Source organism: Clarias gariepinus, chromosome 12 (assembly GCF_024256425.1).
Source record: "Clarias gariepinus isolate MV-2021 ecotype Netherlands chromosome 12, CGAR_prim_01v2, whole genome shotgun sequence".
Lineage (NCBI taxonomy): Eukaryota > Metazoa > Chordata > Actinopteri > Siluriformes > Clariidae > Clarias > Clarias gariepinus.
In genome coordinates this window covers 24,218,204-24,241,011 of record NC_071111.1, presented here as the reverse complement: position 1 = coordinate 24,241,011, position 22,808 = coordinate 24,218,204, and the positions used below count along the sequence as shown (strand labels likewise).

General features: G+C 39.6%; 1 protein-coding gene across 1 annotated transcript; it reads left to right on the top strand.

Annotated features, from left to right (window-relative positions):
• Positions 1-3,677: 3,677 nt before the first annotated feature.
• On the top strand, positions 3,678-19,223 carry c12h12orf56 (chromosome 12 C12orf56 homolog). Its single transcript, XM_053508082.1, has 14 exons — positions 3,678-4,127; positions 5,358-5,547; positions 6,191-6,245; positions 8,542-8,746; positions 9,314-9,387; positions 9,500-9,644; positions 16,161-16,240; positions 16,596-16,685; positions 16,776-16,863; positions 18,087-18,161; positions 18,445-18,522; positions 18,600-18,653; positions 18,764-18,891; positions 19,103-19,223. Exons 1-14 carry the CDS (start codon positions 3,825-3,827, stop codon positions 19,215-19,217), a joined length of 1,680 nt encoding a protein of 559 aa, XP_053364057.1. The 5' UTR covers positions 3,678-3,824; the 3' UTR covers positions 19,218-19,223.
• Positions 19,224-22,808: the final 3,585 nt, after the last annotated feature.

The window sequence follows — 22,808 nt, the reverse complement described above, 5'->3', positions numbered from 1 at the left end:
TTTATTGGATTAAGGTCTGAAGACTGGCTAGACCACTCCATGACCTTAATGTGCTTATTCTTGAGCCACTCCTTAGTTGCCTTGGCAGTATGTTTGGGTCATTTTCATGCTGGAAGACTCATCCACAACCCATCTTCAGGAGGTTCACATCCAAAATTTTACAACACATGGCTTCATCCATTGGGCCCTAACTGCAGCAAAGTCAATCTGTACCTTTAGCAGAGAAACAGCCCCGACGCATAATGTTTCCACCTCTGTGCTTGACCGTAGGGACTGTGGTGTTCTTAGTGTCATAGTCAGCATTTTTCTTTCTCTGAAAACAGCAAGTTAAGTTGATAACAAAGAGCTCAATTTTGGTCTCATCTGACCACAGCAGTTTATCCCAATCTTTATCTTTACATTGGCAAACCTCAGACGGGTGGTGAGGATTGAACGAAGGATAGAGATTTTGTGGACAGGTGGCTTTTATACACATACCACATTGTTGTTAGGGGCACCTTCTTAAATTACTATGTGTACCACAAGAGCACATAACCAGTCTGTGAGAAGCAGAACTGTTGTTGGTTGGTAGGGGATCAAATACTTATTTCCCAAACTGTATATTTAAATGTACTAAAGCAACACAATTTTATTGATGTTTTGGTGTATCCCCCCGACTTTAGACAATTGGTCTGTTTGTATCTGTTTTCTCCCATCATGTTAAATTAACTACGAATTGTTTAAGAAAGACCTGGAGTAATAAGTTGGCATTGACCTGTCTGAACTTTTGACCAAAAAACACTCTTGTTCCTTCAATATTAGCACCGTCTTCACTGCTCCAAATCCAGTACACATTCAGGATAAACACTATGTCAGGATACACACTACCACTACCTAAAGCCTTGCAAATATCTTTGATGCTCGGTATAAACAGAGCCATAAGACTCATTTTAACAGAATGAGAATTCCACTCTCCTTCATCTTTTCAGTGGTAAATGTCTGAAATGGTCGTCTATTATTCAGATGGAAGTATTAAGGTACACAAGATCCAACCTCGGGATTTTTTTTTTTTTTCATATTTGGACTCAATTCTTGCCTAACTGGACAATATCAAAGATGGAAATGCTGATCATATTTAATTGTTCATGGCCTGGCCCCCAATGTCATTTGTGTTTGCTTGCTTTTTTTGTATACTGTTTATAATGTGTAATTGGGAATTTTAACTTAGTTTGTTGTTATTAAAATCGAAAGTTAAAAATAATAATAAAAAAACATCAAGTCCATTGTTCATTGTCGACTGTTTATTTTTTACTCACACAAGATATTACAGTTACACACAGGAGAGAAGAAAAACAGAGAAAAAGCATGAGCAGCTACAAACACCTTTATAAGCAGAAAAAGGTTTAGTGTGCATCATTTTTGTTTATGATGAAGGTCTCATTAATTTCTCAGAGAGGGTAAATTAATTCCCCCTGCAGAGCGTTCCCACCCTGACATCTCCCAGTTTAACAGCCAGCTCCAGTTTACCTCTACACCTGTATACAGACAGTCTAACTCACTGCTCCACAATTAGTTTCCCCCAAAACCTAAGTTATGTCAAGCATAAAAACAAGGGCTAAACTGTCCAGTAGAGATGTGACGTTCGCGAACAAACCGATTCTTTTGAACGGCTCATAAACATGAACGATGAGAGCCGAGTCACAGCTGGGGAGGAGCCGTTCCTGTCTGTCGTTCTTTTTCCTATGCGTGTTTCACACAGATGCACACAAATTAGCTCCTCCGCGAGACAGAACAGTTATAGGGGGAGGGGCGCACCCAGCGCGAGGGTGCTACTGACTAACAGCATGATGATAGTTGCGCACGCATCCTGAAATGATTGAAGTTGAACTCTGCTAAATAGGACAACTCTGCCATCTAGTGTCACAATCCTGCATCTGCATTTAGTGGAAATTGCAAAGGACTATGGGAAGCAAAACAGCGTTGATAAACTTGTAAAGCAGTTACAGTTAAATTAGCTTTAGCTAAGTAGATATTGACTACCTTACAATATCTGAGTAGCTGTTGACTTACCTTTACCCATGGTTTTGTTAAGATATCCTCTCATATTTCTGTATGATTTAACCGAATATAATTTCAGTTACTTTAAGTCTGAGCTGCTTCGCTGTGGAGCTTCTCTCCAGACAGGGTGCGCGCTGTTTATCCACGGTTTGTCCACCAGAGGTCGCCATTCTGCATCATAGCATTTTTTCTTGAGGACAAATTTTTTTCTAAAAGAACAATTTAGACACATACATGGACATATTTTTAAAACATTTATCCACACACAAAAGATAATGTGGAATACCTGCCTTACAAGTCCATGGATACGATGGAACTACAGAAAAGATAATGTGTTAGAATGAGTTTAAGAATATAAACCTGTGATTTAAAGTTGGCTTCAAGGTCTGTGCACTGTATTTATATAAAATGTATAATTAATACAATATTATATATATAACCTATGGACATTACCAGGGAAACCCAGTAGAGATTCATCTTGTGCAGGAAGGAAACAGTTTATGAGTTACTGCTACTGATGCTACACATACTGTGAATGAAGGTTCTGGGGGCATGAGGAATCATTTTGACACATGACCTCTTCATAAGGTTCAAAGAGCTCTCTCTCTCTCTCTCTTCCTCTCTCAGTGTCAAGCTACATATGGCACCAGTAATCCTGACTCCTTTTGCTATCTGGATCTACCTTAATCATGCTGATGCCCTATATCAGTGGCTCTGAACTGCTTATGACTGTGATCACGCTGATAGTTTAAAGATAAAATAGTTGATAAATAGTTTTGTACCCAATAATTCTCCATCTGTAACCATTCGCTAACCTTCATGTTAATGTATCCGTGCTAGACTTCATGTTAACGTATATGAATTTCCTTGTTATACAATTGCTATTTTGACCATACAAACACCATTATAGAAGGGATTTATTTAATCTCACTATCTTGTATCCAGTCTGGTTCATCTCAAATTTTCTTCCCCATGGGAGTGTTTTTTGCCTATCCTCACCTCTGGCTTGCTCATAAGGAATGAACTGATCAATCTGTAAATTTATACAGCTTTTTTTTTTTTACACTTTACACTGTTAATTAATACAGTATATTTGTAAAGCTGCGTTGTGACTTAAAACATCTCTCTTATTCTATGCCTGGGTGAGTTGTTTATTGTAAAGTCAACAAAGCACTGATGTATTAATAGCTGAAAAAAAATCCATGCATAAGTATGGTAATAAAACTATAAGTGTGTATTTACTTATTGCATGTCTGTGTAGTTAAACTAGGATAATTCAGTCTCAGTGAGTAAAATTATAATTTAATTCTTATTAATCTCCACACATTTTTGCCTATTTAGTTCACAAATCTTTCCCATTGTAACTCTAAATAAGAAGTTTTGGCATCATGTGCACATTTTCCACATATTAATAAATTTTAATCAAGAGCTTGATTTTACAGTCACACAATGTCGGACCTGTTACATCCACAAGAGGGCGCTGGTGTGTCTGCAGTCCCGATGCGCGCGCCTGTTCTATTATAGAAAGAAAAAAAAAACACTAATTTGTAATAATATCAAAAATGTTAATTTGTTCACCGAAGTGATTTTGATGTGTTTGCTTATTTCCGATAATATATCTGTGTGAGTGTGTGTTTCCCCTGAGTTCTGAGCAGCACTTCCCTGAGGGACTGTTTTCAGTCTGAACCTCTCTGTACTACAGTGTGGAGCCTTTCAGATCAGAGCTGTGTGTGTGTGGAGTGTGTGAGAAACACACACAGTAAATGAGCTGATGTGTGTGAGAGCAGATGATGGAAGGCAGTGTGGAGCAGACTGACTCAGGTGGACTCCATGTCCAGTCCCATCTCGGACACTTCTCTCTCTGTCGGAACAACAGCAAACTGGAGACGTTTCTGAAGAGACACTCTCACCGGGACGTGCACGAGCGGATTCACTACTACGAGTCGTGTGTCGTGGTTTCTGAGGAACTCGACAAGGTGTTTCTGCACGTGCTGCTCACCGACGACTCGATTTACCTGAGCGAGTATCAGCCTCGGACCCTCAGCAGGGCTCTGCACTTCAGCCTCATTCTGTACATCCAGCTGCTCAGTGCAAATACAACTCCACTCATCTCACACTCAGGAATAAAGATACTCACCTCTACTGTCTCCTGGTTATTCACTGTGGACTGGTTTTGTAGGTATGATGAAGCTTTAATTAGCTTTAAGCCTAAATCTTCAATCTAATGGATTACTAATTAATTATTAATTAAACTAAAATTGAATTAAAATAAATTAAGTAATTAATTACTTTAATTCTTGAACTTATTTTAGGCAACATGGTGGTGTAGTGATTAGCACTGTCGCCTTACACCTCCAGGGTCTGGGTTCGATTCCCGTCTCTGTGTGTGCATGTTGTCCCTCTCTATATAGTTCATATAGTCATAAACATAGTCATGTACTATTGATGGTTCCACTGCAGAGACAAGGAAAAGAACAGATTGGTACATCTTTTTGTAGAGCAGTGCTAAAGTAGGGTAAACTGGTGAAGGGGTAGCTCGGTGGTTAAGATGTGGACGACAGATCAGAAGGCCCTTAACCCTCAACTGTTCAGATGAATGAGATAAATGTAAGTCGCTCTGGATAAGTACATCTGACGAATGCCATCAATGTAAATGTAACCCTGTGGGCTCAGTGACAAACTGATGAGGCCAACTTGAATACAATAAATGGAATCTGAATGTTAGAAATTGGAATTTGTCTCATCTCATTTGAAACTGAATTTCATACTTGTATTGTTAATATGTATGTTTAAAAAGTTTTATCAGCTTCATGCCCTTTGTTTGAATTTCAATCACGTACTGTGAAATTCAGCTCATAGTGCGATACAAGTTCAAAATCCTGCTAAAGTTCAGATTTTTGCATTTAATTTTTTTTTATTCTCCACAACAAACTCTACAGCTCCTTTTGGAGACTCTGGGGTCAGCATGTGTATTTGTTCTGCACAGTTCACCTAGAAACATGAAAATAGTGTACCTAAGAGTAATTTAATGTTACATAATTAGACCCTAAGGACCTCTGATGTTGTTGTCTATAAGCTCATTAAAGGTCCACCACATGTCTTTACTCTCCAGGTAAAAATACACACTGAAGGTAGAAATGATGTTCCACCTGAGCAGCAAGATCGAGTGGCCTTATACTCTGAGACTGTGAACAAAATTGTTATGCTGTTCAGATCTTCTGTAACTAAACTGTGCATTTTGTTAATATTTCAAGGCCACAAATTACGTATGATTATGAATTATTATGTGACTGTCAATTTTATTGTAAATATACACACAGGTCAATGATCTACCAGACTTCCTGAGTGGCAAAGACCAGGAGCAGTCACTTCACATACGTATAGTTCATACACATGCAAAGGATGCTGGGAAAAATGGATCAAAAGTCAGGGGGTCTGTCTTGACCAAGCCATGGTCTGCTGCTAAACCCAGTGAACAAGACCACCACCGACACGGCTGCTCTCCAGGGGGTAAGACATCAGGCTTTAGCAGAGAGGTTTTATCAGATTAATAAAATGTTTGTCTCCTACCCCAGCTAAAGGACATTTTCAGCTAACACACTGGTCAAATACAGTATTTCTCCTCATGCCTTCATTAGTGCTGTGTGATGTAATCTCATTAATACGGTCTGTGATCATTACTAGAGCTCATTCACCTTGTCCCACTGACATGACATAAACACATTTAATCTTATTATCAGATTTGCTGACCAGCGTGTACAGTACATTTCAATACACTGGATAACTCTGACAGGGCTCGCTCATACTTTCTTTCTTTTTCTATTTTTTTTATTGAAGGGAAAATAGTTTTGAGCGTATGCTAATTATAAAATGTCAAATATTTGTGAAATAGTTGAATTTAACAATCAATAATTGATTAATCATTAATTATTCAGTTTTTCTTAATGTTTTATTCTTAAATATAACAAAATACAAGGTCACTCTCTTGTAGTGTAGAGATTAATAAATATGGGAGCTAAGGAGCATTATTATGGTACACTAATGCTATAGATGAGTACAATTTTAATTGGTTAATTTATTAGCAGTAATCAAACAATGATTAAAGATTAACATCCCTACAGTAGTTTTGATTATTTTTTCCAATCTTGTACAGGAATCAGTGAGGTTCTGCTCGGTCCTGACAGGAGAACGTCTCCAGCTTCTAATAGGTACAGACTTCACTCACTAAGTCTTCACCTCCCAGTCTCACACTCCCGAGTGTTTACATGATTGGGATTGCATGGAGGAATGTGTAAGTCCAAGAATTAGACAAAAATATATGATTTTTTACAAGCTTTCTTTGCTCTTAACTTGCTCTTTTAATTAGCTATTAAATGTAATTTAATGTTTTAAGGTGGAATTTTTAAAAACAGTATTTATTTGAAAGATGTTCATAGTTCGTTCAGAAGGACACTTTAACGGTGATCTTTGATCAAGTCATCTTGATTAATGACTCTTTTTTGATGCTCCCAATCTCTGGGTCAGCCGCCCTCAGCTCACTCCACAGTAATGTACTAACACACAACACCGTGTTTTACAGCATTTGGCAATCAATAAACTCGTCCCGTCTCTGACAGCCACGGTGAGGTTCTGTTGTTCTGCCTGCTTATCTCCACCTTACATGTTTTTACTGACAGGCTTGTGTATAATGGCTTGAAAGGACACGACTGATCACTGCAGTGTTTATCATCTGCCTGCTTTAGCTGCTTATAGAGATTATAGAGGTTTTCACTACAGCCATCTACTGTAAATACAAGATAGTGGTTTACTGTTGCTGCTTGGAAACTAAACTGTTCTGAGCAAACAGACCAGCAGAAGCTTTATTACTGAGTGATAAGTGAAGTCAGAAGGTCAGCATCACTGATTATTTTTCCTCTTTTTGTCCTAAACTGCTTCATCTATTTTAAATGTAAGATTTACTCTCACTCTTCGTCCTTTTTTTCTGTGGCTGTAGGCTGAAGGACACTGTAGCGCTTTATGGCTGTTTTACAAGTGTTTATTCCCAGCGCTGAGCCCCATTGGGAGGCAGAGTATCAGGAGGGGAGGGTGAATGTTATCCTGGAGACAGAGACATGAAGGGGGTTTGTGGTGCAAGTAAGCATTAGAGAAAGACTGAATAGAAAAGAAAGACAGGATGGTGGATATGATTAGAACATCTGTGTAATGTAGCTACACACACTTTAGCTGTGCTTCATAGCAAAGAAGGACTTTTCTGCTTGGACTTCACATTTAATTTAACTTAATAAAGTCTTTCTTTTGTGCACAGGGTTTTGTTTTACATGGGAAGGAATGCTGTCTGAAATGTGAGCCATAAAGAGAGAGAAAGAGAGAGTAGATGAGGACAGCAAGAAGAAGAAGAAAGAACAGAAGAGAATCTCAAGTTACCAATGACTTTTTAATGAGTTCAGTGAATACAATATGGTCGGCGTTGAAAGCTGCCCGTTTCTTTCTTCTCGTCTTTCCCTAATTTTTAACTCATTGATAAGAAATTTGAAAGTTTATCATTTTTATTCAATTCACTGACTTTCAACAGAATCACTCATTGTGAACATGCATAATTTGGATATGTAATCTATGAGAATAGGGGGAACATTTTGGTTCAACTGAAATTTGGAAAAAGTAACAGTCTACACAACCATCTATTTCAAACTTTGCCTTTTTTATGTAAAAAAAAAAAAAAAAAAACTCAAGCCAAGCAATTAACAACATTAGTGAAAAATTTTAAACTTTTTTTTACATTTTTATATATTTTTTCTGTTTTGTATTTTCATTCAGTTTTTGATTTTGTTTGTATCATAATGACATTTTTTTATGTCACAAAAACTTGCAGTTCCAACATATTTTCCAAAATGCAGCTCCATATTTTAATGACCTTTTCCCAGTTCCTAGGGTACAAAGTTAAGTATGAAGTCTCGAACAATAATTGGCCGATTAAAAAGCCTTGCTAGTGCTCCCCCACCTCAGTCCCTCTGCGTCTATCTGTGTTTATGAGGTGATGATGTTTGTGTCATGCATGGGTATGGTTAGGACTTCAACTCTCAAGTGCTTTGGCTCATTCCACCCTAGAGAGGCCATTAGCTCCAGTTTAACACACGTTTGCAAAGCTTGCCTCCATCACCAGAGATAGGAAGCCGTCACCATGCGAGGGAGAGGACGCTACAGTGTATATTAGCGAGGTATAATCGGGTGTTTCATGAAAATTTGTGTCATCCTAAATAACCAATCAGCCAGCTAACCATTTAGAAACACTAGCAAGGTTATGGATATCATGCCATCCATGAGTATTGGGGAAGATTAGTTTAAGCAGCTTATTTAGTAATGTTGCTAACTGGGTATATTACTAATGCTCCCTGAGTCTCACACTTACTGATTTTATGGGGAAAGTGCAGGAAATAAAGTCTGTTTGAAGATACACTTAGTGAATTAAAAAATAATATACTTACGACTTCATTATCCATATTCTAGAGAGGATGGAAATGAACACAAGAGCGCAAGAAAGAGCAAGAAAAAGAGCTGTGTCCTGGCCAGGCTGAAACAAAGACCAGCTGGGGACAATGAAAAGAAAAAAGAGGAAGAAGAGATGAATGAAGCTGTGCTTCATCTGTATTCTGTGATGCTCTCGTCCCAAATATACGTTCACCTGCGAAGATCCTGGAGCTGTTACATCATGGTAAAACCTTCTACTGTTTTCATGATGATTGTGTGGGTTTAATTTGTTTGAATTAAGAATGTTATCTTCAGCATTATCTGATTTTACCCAGATTGTAGTAATCCTAACTGTAGAACAATGTATTTATACTATGGGTATTTATTTTATATTATAATATTATAATTTACCAAAACAATTAAAGTTTAATAAACCCATGTTTAGACATTGTAAATAATTTCAAGTTTGTTCTATGAGAAGAGCATTTTGGTAATTTTGAGCATTTATTTCTGGAAAAAAGGAGCTAAATATAAGAAATAAAACTTTTTTAGAAGTAAATGTGTTGAAATAAGTTTCATGATCTTGTATTTGGTTTTACGATAAGAAATACTAGATTAAGGTATTTTTCATTCAGTTGTTGAGTTATCATTTTAGTTTCTGCTGCACAAGCATATTTAAGTGTGATTATAGAGAACTTGTAATAAACATATAATAAACATAAGAGGAATATGTTCAGTTAAAAAAAAAAAAAAACATGCCAGACTAATGCCATTTAACAGAACTTTCTGGCTTAAATGCTGTCTATCTCAGAGATCCACACTGATGCTGGGGACGTGCACTGTACCGTCCTCTCCCTCGACCAAGAAATACAAACACAGAATCAGGTACAGTAGCAACATGTTTCCTTGCTTGACTCATGAGTGATAATGTACGCATTACTAGTACTGTTTTGTGTAGTTTGTTTACATGGTTAAGATTTCCTGTCTTTATCCATAGCTGGGAGCGGACATGTCACTTGTTCAGCCAGCTGAGTGGGGAGCTGTTACAGGATGAGGTCAGCTTGGAGAGTTTGTACCTGCTGCTTCAGGAGCTCTGTGCTGCTGCACGTCACAACCCTGCCATCAAAACGCTTTTCTGGAGGGTACGACTTCAGACATGAGGGTCATTTCATTGTAGTCTGAGATCGGGCTCACCACATTGCTGTCGTCAGCAAACTTAATAGTGGTGGTGGAGTTGGTAGTGGCCACGCATTGAGTACAGCAGGGGGCACAGAACACAACCCTGGGGGGCTTCAGGTTGCTGAGGTTGAGGGAGGCTAATACATGTCTGCCCATCCGTATTGCCTGTGGTCTGCCAGCGATCCACTGACAAGCAAACTCTAATGGATCCAGTTTGTCAGGGTGTGAGGAGAGTTGACCAGCCACTCAAAGCACTTCATCACTACTGAAGTCAGGACTACAAGACGATAGTTGTTGAGCGAAGCAAGATGGGTTTCCTTTTGACAGGAAGAATAATAGACTACCTAAAACATGGAGCTTACTGATTGGCATAAGAAGAGGTTAAGTATTACCCTGAACATAGGTGCTAGCTGGTTTTTGCAGGCTCTAAGGACTTGATCTAAGATGCCATGTGGTCCTGCTGCTTTCCTGGTGTTCACTCTCCTAAAGGCTTTCCTCACATCCTGCTTGGAGTTGATGAACATTAGCATCATTAGCAGCAGCCTCGAAGCAAGATACCTGTCTGTATTCCTCATACTGGATGTTGGTGTTTTAGAGTCCGTTAGCGCTGCTTTGCCTCCTTTACTGCTGTGCATACCTTGTATGAGTTTATGTCACCCGAGGCAAGTCCTGCGTTATAGGTGGCGGTGCAAGATCTCGGGGCATTGCAGATGGTTTTATCCACCAACGACTTCTAAATAGTAAACTTTCCAATGATTGTTTTTTTCTCATGGTATCATCTACTAGTTTCCCGATGAATCCAACAACCGCTTACGTAAACACATTGATGTCATCAGTGCTGAACCAGAACATGTCCCACACTGTGCCATTAAGTGCATCCTGTTAGGCGGCCACTGATTGGTCTGTCCAGTGTGTGACATCCCTCTGAGGTGGGGCTTCCTGTTTAAGCCTTTGTTTATTTTATTCTTTTTTTTGGATGGGGTTCTGTTGACATACAGGGTGCCGGTGGCAATTGGGCTACGGTTGGTCGAGAGCATAGAGAGAAAAGGAAAGGCAAGATTTCAGGAGTGATAGTAGGGACTTTGAATGTTGGGACTATGACAGGGAAGGCAAGAGAGTTGGTTGATATGATGCAGAGAAGGAAGGTGGATATACTGTGCGTCCAGGAGACCAGGTGGAAAGGGAGCAAGGTTAGAAGCTTAGGAGTGACAAGGATGGATAGGATCAAGAATGAGTTCATCAGAGGGACAACCCATGTTAAATGTTTTGGAGATAAAGTCAGAGAGACCAGATTAAAGTGGTTTGGACATGTTCAGAGGAGAGATTGTGAATATATTGGTAGAAGGATGCTGAGGTAGGAACTGCCAGGCAAGAGGTCTAGAGGAAGACCAAAGAAGAGATTTATGGAAGTAATGAGAGAGGAAATGAAGTTTGTTGGTGTGAGAGAAGAGGATGCAGAGGATCAGAGGTGGGACAAAGTCATTGTTTGGCAAGTCACAAGTAAGTCTCAATTCATTGCCCTCAAGTCCCGAATCAAGTCCCGAGTCAAGACAGGCAAGTCCCGAGTCAAGTCCAAGTCAAAGGCCAACAAGTCTCAAGTCAAGTCCAAAGTCCTACGGTTTGACTTTCGAGTCTTTTCAAGTCTTTTTAGCAGAAAAATAAAATGTATACAGATTATGTATGGTTGTAAGATCTGTATTTATTTAACAAACCTTTATTTATGAAAGAACATTGCTCAGATACATAAAAATAGAAATGTTAGTAAATGCTAGTAGCAATGTTAAATGGTAGCACATATTCTCAATGAAGTAGGCTAATTCATACAAACAATAACGTTGTTTTCTTCACATAACATTAAAGAACTTTGCTTCCTACCTTGTGTGATACACTCACGTAGGCTACCTCATACAAACAATCCGGTGCTGTGTCGAAGTTGGTTCCCCCATCAGGATGCTTTTTTTAACCCCACCCCCATGAAAAGGGCACAGGGAACGCGCTTTTAGGAGAAGGCTCGCCCGCGAAGGGTTATGCACGGACCACTGAGATTCTACGGAGCGCGGTAAAGAATAAAAAGGACAGTTAGTGTTTTTTAATCCCTGACGAACTCTAGCCAACAGGATGTGTTTCTCTTGTTATCTTGGACATATTTAGAATGATGAACCTCGGCTGAGTCACTTGTAGGCTGTAAACATGTCAGTATTTTGTCTGATGTTTCATATCAAATATGCCTTTTCAGCAAAACCATAATGCCAAAATAGAGACTTGTCAGATACATCTCAAGACATTAATAATAATAATAGTAATTATAATTATTATTATATAAAAATTAATAATAATAATAATTATTATTATTATTATTATATTATAATTAAATATTATATTATAATATTAATAATAATAATAATTATTATAATTAAGTATTATATAATAATACTAATTATTATTATAATAATAATAATTATTATTATTATTATTATGCGAGATAATTACCATTTTATCCGCGTGATGTCAATTCACTAGGTCACATTATTTGAATAAACCCAAACTGCATATGAAAGAAATCAGCACTCATAGTGGTCCATTTCTTTGTATTAAATATATACTGTATTTAAAAAAAATCCCTTGATAAAATAGCATAAACAAATCATGGGTAGTGTATAGCAGTGATTAAATATAAACAATACAACGCATGTACTGACATGTTTACAGCCTACAAGTGACTCAGCCGAGGTTCATCAATCTAAATATGTCCAAGATAACAAGGGAAACACATCCTGATGGCTAGAGTTCGTCGGGATTAAAAAACGCTAACAATTTCCTTTTTTGGCCTTTACTGCGTTCAGTAGAAGCTCAGTGGTCCGCGCATATAGACAATGTTTTATAGCCAAACGAAGCTACCTTCGGTATCATTTCGCGAACTGGCGCGTGCACGTTGTTGTCACGTTGGACGCTGTCGAATCAAAAGAATCTATGGTACTTTGTTTGGATGTCGTGCCGAATGCGCGCATGCGCTCTGTCACACACACGCGCACAGACACATAAACAGAGATAGAGCGGTCCGTGTTAACATACTTTTTATCTTTGGGCTTTTTATGGGAAGTAGCAAGTCTTTACAAGTCAATAGGCGCAAGTCCAAGTGAAAGTCCGAGTTATTTATGTTAAAGTCCAAGTCGAGTTGCAAGTCTTTTTATATTTTGTCAAGTCGAGTCTAAAGTCATCAAATTCATGACTCGAGTCTGACTCGAGTCCAAGTCACATGACTCGAGTCCACACCTCTGCAGAGGATAGCGTTAAATGGAGGCAGGATTTGTTCAAACTTTTGACTGGTATTATACATTTAGTGTGTGTGTGTGTGTGTGTGTGTGTGAGAGAGAGAGAAAGAGAATATACATGATTCCATACAGTATGTGTTATTTCTAGTGCCTTCAGCATTTCCGGGTGGATCTCATCAATTCCCACTGTGGGGTTGTATGACTACCTCAGTGATTTACATTTACATTTAGGCATTTGGCAGACGCTTTTATCCAAAGCGACTTACAAAAATGCTTTAAAGTTTACATCATTGGATACATACTTACACTGGGTTAACTAGGTTAATAACTAAGTGCCATTAGTCCAAGACAACTGGGAAGAGGTTTTTTTTTGGAGGGGGGTTAGTTCAAGTACTGGAGAAACAGATGCGTCTTGAGTCGTCGTTTAAAGATAGTCACAGCTTACAAGTCTCAGCTGTACGGACATCTGGAGGAAATTCATTCCACCACCTAGGTGCCAGAACAGAAAAGAGCCTGGATGAATGCCGCCCTCGATCCCTGAGAGATGGTGGAATGAGGCGAGCAGTGCTGGAGGATCGGAGGGAACGTGGTGCAGTGCGTGGTGTGATTAGAGCAGAGGGGTAAGTGGGTGCTGGGCCATTTTTAGCCTTGTAGGCAGGCATCAGCGTTTTGAATTTAATGCAGGCAGCTACAGGAAGCCAGTGCAGGGAGCGGAGGAGTGGTGTGGTGTAGGAGAACTTGGGAAGGTTAAAAACGAACGTGCTGCTGCATTCTGGATCAGTTGCAGAGGACAAATCGTGGACAGAGGCAGGCCTGCCAGGAGTGAGTTGCAGTAGTCCAGTCTTGAAATAACAAGGGACTGAACAAGCACCTGAGTAGCCTGTGAAGAAAGAAATGGGCGAATTTTTCTAATATTGTAGAAGAAATCTACAAGAGCGAGTAAGGTTAGCGATGTGTGGGGAAAATGACAGATGATTGTCCACGGTTACCCCAAGATTGCAGGCAGTGGTTGAAGGAGTGATTTGGTTGTTGTCCAGGGATATCACAAGGTCTTGACATGGGGATGAGTCACAAGGGATAAACAACAGTTCTGTTTTACTGAGATTGAGCTTCAGCTGATGAGCAGCCATCCAGTGATCTCACCCAGGGAGATTGATGTCGACCCTCAATCATCCGTCAACTCCAAAAAGACCTCCTTTGTCAGTCGAGTGTCCAAGACATACTGCCTTAAGTCAGACGATACAATCACAAAATTGATCAACGACCTTCGGCCTAGGGTGCTCTGGTACCAAGTACACTTATGAGCATCCCTATGTTTGAACATGCCGTTCGTTATGGACAATCCATAAATAGAACAGAAATCCAGCAAAAAACATACTGCCCGGGTTTTAACCAGGGACATTGTTCTTTCCAATCACGTCCCTTCAAGTATCTCCATCATTGTCCACATGTGCATTGAAGCCCCACAGCAGGACTATATAGTCCTCTACTGGGGCCCGGTGCAGGACTCCATTCAAGGTCTCCAAAAAGGCCTAATACTCTGAGTCCCCCAGGCATACAGAGGCAACCCTCTCATCCACTGGGGTAAACTCCAATGTAGTGGTACTTACCCCAGGACTTGTAAGTATCCCCTGCCCGGTGTCTCACAACTTGGTTGAACAATGTCCAACCTCTAACCGGGAGTAGAGTTCCAGAGACAAGGCTGTGTGTGGAGCCCCACCAGATCTAACTGATAATGCTCCACCTCCAGGTCCTTTCCCCACAGAGAAGTATGTTCTACATCCCCAGAGACAGACTCTGGACGCCGGTCTGCTGCTCAAACATCAGTGCAGCTGACCCCATCGATTCCTCTTGCAGGTGGTGGGTCCATGGGATTGGGAGGGGGGCACTTCTCAGGGCCATCAAATCCCTTTACTCCGAAAGTTTAGAGTTTTGTTTAGATTCTCGGCAGTAAGTCAGACTTGTTTCTCGGGGATGCTGGCCTCTGCCAGGGCACAGCCATGGAGGAGAGTGTTATCCAGTTTGGTGGGCTGAGGATTGCACCGCTGCTTTTCGAAGATTATGTGGTTCTAAAGTGATCATCAGTCTTTGATCTGTAGCGCTCACTGGATTGTAGCCGAGTTTGAAACAGCGGAGATGAGGATTGTGGCCATGGTTCTCAGCTGGAAACTAATTGATTATATTTTGTCAAGTCGAGTCTAAAGTCATCAAATTCATGACTCGAGTCTGACTCGAGTCCAAGTCACATGACTCGAGTCCACACCTCTGCAGAGGATAGCGTTAAATGGAGGCAGGATTTGTTCAAACTTTTGACTGGTATTATACATTTAGTGTGTCTGTGTGTGTGTGTGTGTGTGTGTGAGAGAGAGAGAAAGAGAATATACATGATTCCATACAGTATGTGTTATTTCTAGTGCCTTCAGCATTTCCGGGTGGATCTCATCAATTCCCACTGTGGGGTTGTATGACTACCTCAGTGATTTACATTTACATTTAGGCATTTTGGCACTGCTCCAGGTGGGGAGCGAGTCATTAACCCAAGTGAAGGATTGTAAGTATCTCAAGGTCTTGTTTATATGATTGATGGGACATTGGAGCAGTGGGGGCGGTCCGGAGAATCGGAGCAGAGGGGGCAGGATTGAAGTTGCTTTACTGCACCAATGTGATGAAAAGAACATTTGTCAAGAGCGATGAGTCATAACTGAATGGACAGGATCGCGAAAACAAGCAGACAACATAGGTTTTCTCAGAAGGGTAGCTGGCTTTTCTCTTAGAGATGCAAAGCTCAGTCATCTGTAAGAAAAACAGAGTAGAACAGAGTAGAATTGCTGCGTCTTTTCTTGCATGGAAAGGAGTCAGTTGAGACTGTTCAGGCATCTGCCACGGGACAGACTAGGTAAAGAAATTGTATCACTGTATCATTACCACACTGGCATAGGAACACTTTGGGATCCCCCCCAGTCAGAGTTGTCTCAGGTGGGTGGTTAAATGAACGTTTGCGGTTCCCTGCTGGACTCCTACCCCTGCGACCCGATTTCAGATAATCGGTTGAGGATGGATAAGTTGATTGTTTCGTAAATATGTTCTACAATGTGGAAAATGAATCACTAAACAAAAACATTGATTTAAAAGGTGTGTTTAAACTTTTGACTGGTATTGTACATTTAATGTGTGTCTGTGTGTGTACGCATGATGTGTGTTGTACAGTCACCTGAGCTCTATTCGTTCCTGGTCAGGAGGCTGGCTGAAAGCTTGCAGGACCGATTACACACTGCAGACAGGCTACTGTAAGTCTAAGTCACCATTTTACAAACATAAACAATATCAGAGTCTACTCAGGAGGCTGCATCAGATTAGATGAAGTCAGCCACTGTGTGTGACTCAATAATCCCCTTAGGTCCATACCTGTATTTATGCGCCATAGTTAGTGATTTGTACTACCAAACGATAAGAGTTCACTATTTTAGAGTTTGCAATTTTTGGCATTAGTTATTTGACACTAGTCCAAACAATTATAACTGATGATTCTTTTTTTACTTTATTTATTCTTTTATATAATCTTGGTAGTATTTAAGTTTTATATAAAGTGAGACATGAACAGAACTGTACTGATTCACTACAAAACTGTGTATCGATCTCCAGACTTTCCACATTAGTGGTTCAAACTATAAGCCTGATGCTCGGTGAGACGGAGAAAGGAGCTGCTCGCTTTAGCGCACTAACATCCAAGCAGTGAGTAAACTCAGATATGACTCGAGCCTGTGACTATAATGTATATTTATACAGTAAATTACTATATGTGGAGCCTTTAATGTGTTGCAGGGGAAGCGTGACTGCAGACTTGCTCTTGGCTTTGGTGTGTGATCCTGAGCTAAAGCCTTACAACTGCAATTCTACATCTCACACAGAGGTAAGACACAACACTGTTATCTGTCTTGTTTGTGTTATTGCTGTACTAATTGACCCTGAGTAGCATTTTTAACACATATAATCATGGAAAAATGTCCACTCCATTGTAGTAGCCCTCACATTTATAATGAAACTCGACCAAATAATAAGAATGAAAACATGGAAAAAATAGCTAGTGGCATAAAGTATGAAAATGGTTTTCGTAAGAATGAATTATCTGTGTAAGGACATAACCTGTGAGCGAGTATTTTATTTTAGTATATTGCTTATTTTATAATAAAAATCGTTTCCTATAATTTTTCACCACAAACAATATTTATTTAGTGTAATTTGTGATAAATAATTTGTTATTTGTACATTGACAAACCCCTACAAAATAAATGTGCCATAAAAATAATCATTTTTGGAGATTTGTTTTAATCGTCTCGACGGCTGTCACGTGCATAGGGTTAATTATAATAGTAATAATATATTTGATAATAATAAACCTTTGAATGTATGTCCTAATATAATATTTGATGGGGAGGGGGGGCAATCCGTGACAGGGTTGCATTTTAGCGCATAACACCTGTTTGTGTCCGCGGTAAAGTTAGTTTGATATTCGCATCTCCGAATTTAACAGCTGCGTAAATAAACCCGTGAATAAGATACCCACATATATTTCCTCATATACACCATTATTCTCTACGACGCAACGAATGATTTAGGGATCATCGCAAAATGCCGCACACCAACAAAAAGCGTAGAACGATATCTTCCCTTCTGTTCAGCACCTGAAGGATCAAAAAGCAACTTTGTTGCCACACTGGAAACCAGAAATACCAGACTAGTACTGCCTGATAAAATATTTATTTTTAACAAAAATACAGAAACATCAGCATACACATAGGAATAAATGAAATTACATATATAATACCGAATGTTTCCTTAAATATTGTTCCTCTGCAATTAACATGCCGACGTTAAACCGTTATTGTTGCACTGTGGTTCCACTTTTTCTCTGATGTTATTTTAATTTACTTGTATTAATGATCAATTTCTTTGCGTGTGATTGTTTAGTTTCGAGTGTCCGATCTTTATTGTCAATAAAGAAAAGCATGAATTAGAATAGGTACTTTCCTATTATTTTCCACTAATTCCCTCCCGTTCATTGCGCACCCCACACTTTGAGAACCACTGGTCTAGGCTAATATTCCAGAATGTGTGTGTATGTGTGTGTCACAGCTACAGATCTTACAAGCCGAGTATCTGGACGCAGCAGTTGTTCTGCTTTTTGAGTTGGTGATGTTTTGCCAGGAAGTAAGTTGTGCTCACCCACATTTTAAAGTCATCCTCACAATTATAATGCTTCTTTTGTATTTTTCGGGTCAATAAGTATTTGGACAGTGACTCTATGTTGGTCAATTTGCCTCTGTACACCAGGACAATGGATTTGAAATGAAGCACTCAAGATGTGATGGCAAACAAATTCACATAAGTCACTGTCCAAATATTTATGAACCTAGCATCATAATCTTAGGACAAAATCTGTGCACTGATACAGCTTTATGGATGTTGTTGTTGTTTTTTTTTTTTTGGATAGGTGAGTCGCATGCAGAATGTAGGGCACTTTCTGACTGTGTCCTGGGTTCTTCAAACACTTAAATCCCATCCTTTCTTTGTAAGTCTCTTTAGAATCAAACTAGCTCTTCAGTAGATCGTAAGATTCACTAACTCATGATCCATCTGTGTGTTTAGCTCCTGTTTATGGCTTATCAGGCCCAACGTGTGGTTTTGGCCCTGTCATTTCTGGTAAATCAATAACAAGTGTTATATCAAATACTGAGGAATATGTTTCAGGTGAAAAAAAAGTAGATTAAATACTAGAGTTGATCCATGCCTAATCTGTTATGTTGAAACAGTCAGAGTCTCCCTTGAGCCCGTCTCAGGCTGTCCTCCTGTACCAACGGTGCAACTTGCTCCTGACCTGCATGCAGCACAACCCCTGTGTGAACACCTACATTATTAAAGAACTTAAAGAAGAGTTCAGGTGAGTCTGGACGACGAATGAGCACACAATTTGTAAAAATTGAATTACTGGAATTCCATGGATTAATTGAATTGCCACAGACCACCAGACATCACTCTGCTCATTGCTATTTACTCTCAGTTATTGATAACAAATGATTTATTTAGGAGTATATGATTTTGGAGTTTACTGAGGATGACTTCTAACCTTTCACATACTGTTTCTTTTTAAGGTATTATGTGAGACAGTCCGGTCTGGAGGACAAGCTTCCCCTTCACTATCCCATTAGTAGACCAGCACAGCATCTCCTCTCCCAGCTGCTCAGCCTGGTGCTCGACAAGCCCTGAACTCTGAAGCTTTGTTAACAGTGTTGGGGGGGCATTACTTTTTAAAGTAACTAATTACATTACAACATTACTGTCATTAAAAAGTAATCAGCTACATTACAGCATTACTTTTTGATAAAAGTAACTAGTTTGAGTACTTTTCCATTGCAGATAATGAAAACGCCTTTGTGATTCCTCATGCATACTGTTTTAGTCAAGACCTATCTCACCTACGTCGTTTCGCGCGGTGGCCTGAATTAAGATTGTAAAAAAAAAACTGCAAGTTTTGGCGATGTGAGTAGGTTTCCATGTTTTCGTGCATCCGTCCTCGCAGACCTTGCAGAACGTCGGGTGGTCACTCACGGCGGCTCACAGTGCCTTACACCACTTAGAACGAGTCTTTAACGTGACTCAGAAGAACGAGTATCCTCGGAGAGTGATTCATTCATGTTCTACTGAGCGCGCAAAGCATCGCATAACCTCTGTCGATTATGCACAGGAAACAGAAATGAGTAATTACCTTTGATACTTTTGGTCCGAATCGTTCATTCTTTTTTCATGTGACTCCCATAGACCCTATGCAGTGCAGTACACAGGAAACAGAATCTAGTCCTAGTTGTTCCTGTTTTTTATGTCACGTGACTCCCATAGACGCTATGTAGTGCAATAGATTCAAAAGAACGACCGACTCGGACTAGAAGATATAAGAGATGAGCTACTTATTCTGTTTATCATAATATCCTTAGCTGCATTTTAATATTGTCATTATGGCCAAAATGTGTTTATGTAGACGTGTTGGGAGCCTGTTTATCAAAAATGTAACATTTTATTTTATTTCTGGTCAAAAGAACAAAATGAACTAAATGACTCAAAGAACCGAGTCACTAAAATGATTCAAACTTCCCATCATTAGTGTCGAGGCCTCCCAGCCAGTAGTTACAGCAAAAGGTGAAATTCATTTTATGAAGATGCATTCAAGGGCTCATTGTACTAGATTGCCATCTAGTGGCCAGATTTTGTGTAGCAACTCGATCGTAACATCACAAAAAGCACAATTTATATGTATGGAATAAAATCACTGTCAAAAATATTTGTGCGTAAAAAAAAAGATTTGTGTGTAATTCTGTCTTTTGTCTGAGTTGGATTCCAAAATCTACGGCCACGACAGCTTACAGATACGAGATTTTGTGTGTTTGTTACAATACAACTCTGAAATATACGACTCTGACCGCTTACAGACACAAAACTCGTTATTACAACTCCTCTGTTTTACGGACGAATTGCGAAATTACGCATACGAATGCTGTGCGTGAAATGACTGTCAAAAATACGTCATCACAGGCATTACTATCAGAAGGAGGATTAATCGATTCCCCGATATGCGCATGCGCCCTTTAGCGGTTTAAACCACAGGCGCCGAAATGGCAGATCAGCAGCCAATAGCTCACTCATCGTCTCCAAAATATCACTAGGCACATCAAAGATAGTGGAGGCTGATGACAAAATAAACACTTCTTGATTGATAACATACTGAAAATAGTCCAAGTCCAGCTGATGGACATCAATAACTGCACTTATTCGTGACCTGAGGCGTTCTAGCAAGTGCGTCAAAAAAGGTCCCTGTAAATCAAATTACTCAGACATTAATATTACGTCATCTCAGTTTTTAGTGATTTCTGGGTGGAATTGTGCACTTACCTGAGACGATGAGTGAGCTATTGGCTGCTGATCTGCCATTTCGGCGCCTGTGGTTTAAATCGCCAAAAGGCGCATGCGCATATCGGGGAATCGATTAATCCTCCTTCTGATAGTAATGCCTGTGATGACGTATTTTTGACAGTCATTTCACGCACAGCATTCGTATGCGTAATTTCGCAATTCGTCCGTAAAACAGAGGAGTTGTAATAACAAGTTTTGTGTCTGTAAGCGGTCAGAGTCGTATATTTCAGAGTTGTATTGTAACAAACACACAAAATCTCATATCTGTAAGCTGTCGTGGCCGTAGATTTTGGAATCCAACTCAGACAAAAGACAGAATTACACACAAATCTTTTTTTTTACGCACGAATATTTTTGACAGTGATTTTATTCCATAATATGCACATGCAGCTAAACTGTTTAGGGTAATGTTTATACACATAATCAACATCTCTAAATATTTGAAAATTAACTGAAGTTGCACGATCCTTGCTTTAGGCGCCGAACGAGTCAGTCACGTGATTCCGGCAAGCGCGAGGCTTCGTTTGTCGCTGGTCACGTGACTCTCAGGTACTCGACACGTGCCTCGAAGCGAGGCTTCATTTGGACACGCCCCCTTCTGCTCGATCAGGCTTCGGAGCTTCTGTGTTACAGTAACAATGCATGTAGCATGATTCATCAGGATTAAAAATGTGACAATACACATTGTAAATGTGACAAATGGATCACAATAACGAGCCACTTGTACTGTAACTCCCAGGACTTGTAGATGTAATTACAGGACAAATCTGCATAGTTCCTGCTACATTAGTTCCTCATGAGCACAGGAGTCATTACAAACTGTTAAAGTCTCACCTGCTTCCTGAAAATGTTGACATTCAGAAAATTAAAATATGTTTCTTTGTTTGAACTTAGAAAATATTCCAAACATTTTAAATACTGGATTTTTGATTGTAATGAGTTGTAAACTGTGATGTTTCTTTACAGAAATTTAAACAAAAAAAAGCTTAAAATGTAAAATTTATGTGCAATAAATCCAGAATATTTGAAAGTTTCACTTTTTAAATTAAATTATGGGGGGAAAAATTCTCAGTAATTTGGTTTTTTTAAGATGCATTGTATATACACTGCTTTTCAACACACACACGCGCACGCACAAACTAGGATAAGCAACCTCTCTCTTCCCTCCCTGTCAGTCCCTGTTATCATGAAGACACTCCTTAACGATTCAGTTACATTGACCTTCTGCTCCTCCTTATTCTGCCCGTCTCCATTGCATCCCACCTGCTGTTCTACATTCTCCTAATGATGCTGCACAAACTTCTACACTGCTGATGAGGAATGAGCTACTGCAGCAGCAAATACATCTGAAATCTTTGCACTTTGGCAGCATCCAGTGAAGCTTTCGCTTCCATAGCTTTTACAGACCAATTTTTGCTTTGGTCTGTCCATTTTCTCATGAGAGATGGAAAAGAAGCGGGGAGAGGTGGTGTGAAAAGATTTTATACGGGCAGAGCAAAATACTTTCTCATTTTGTCTATGGAGCCATGTGACTGGGTTTACAATGTCAATTATAGCGGCAATCCAAGGACACATTGGGTGAGGGAAACCATCAAGTTGAACGAGGAGGCTTTTTGAGCCTGGCTGGCGTGAGGAACACCAGCTTAAGCATTGGGCAGCAGGTAAAAAAAGAATGTGTCAGTGTCGGTTGCAGAAGTAAATTATGTACATAAAAATGGCGAGGGAGAAGTTTGGAGAGGCAAGGGAAAGACCATGGCCATGGCATGACTTAAGAACGTGTGGTAATGAGATCATTCATGTCCACGATGTGACAGTTGTTTTGGAGTTATGCTTTATTCTTCAGGCCTGTTGGGTACAGTATGTTTAAACATTCAGAATCCACCTTTAAGATGG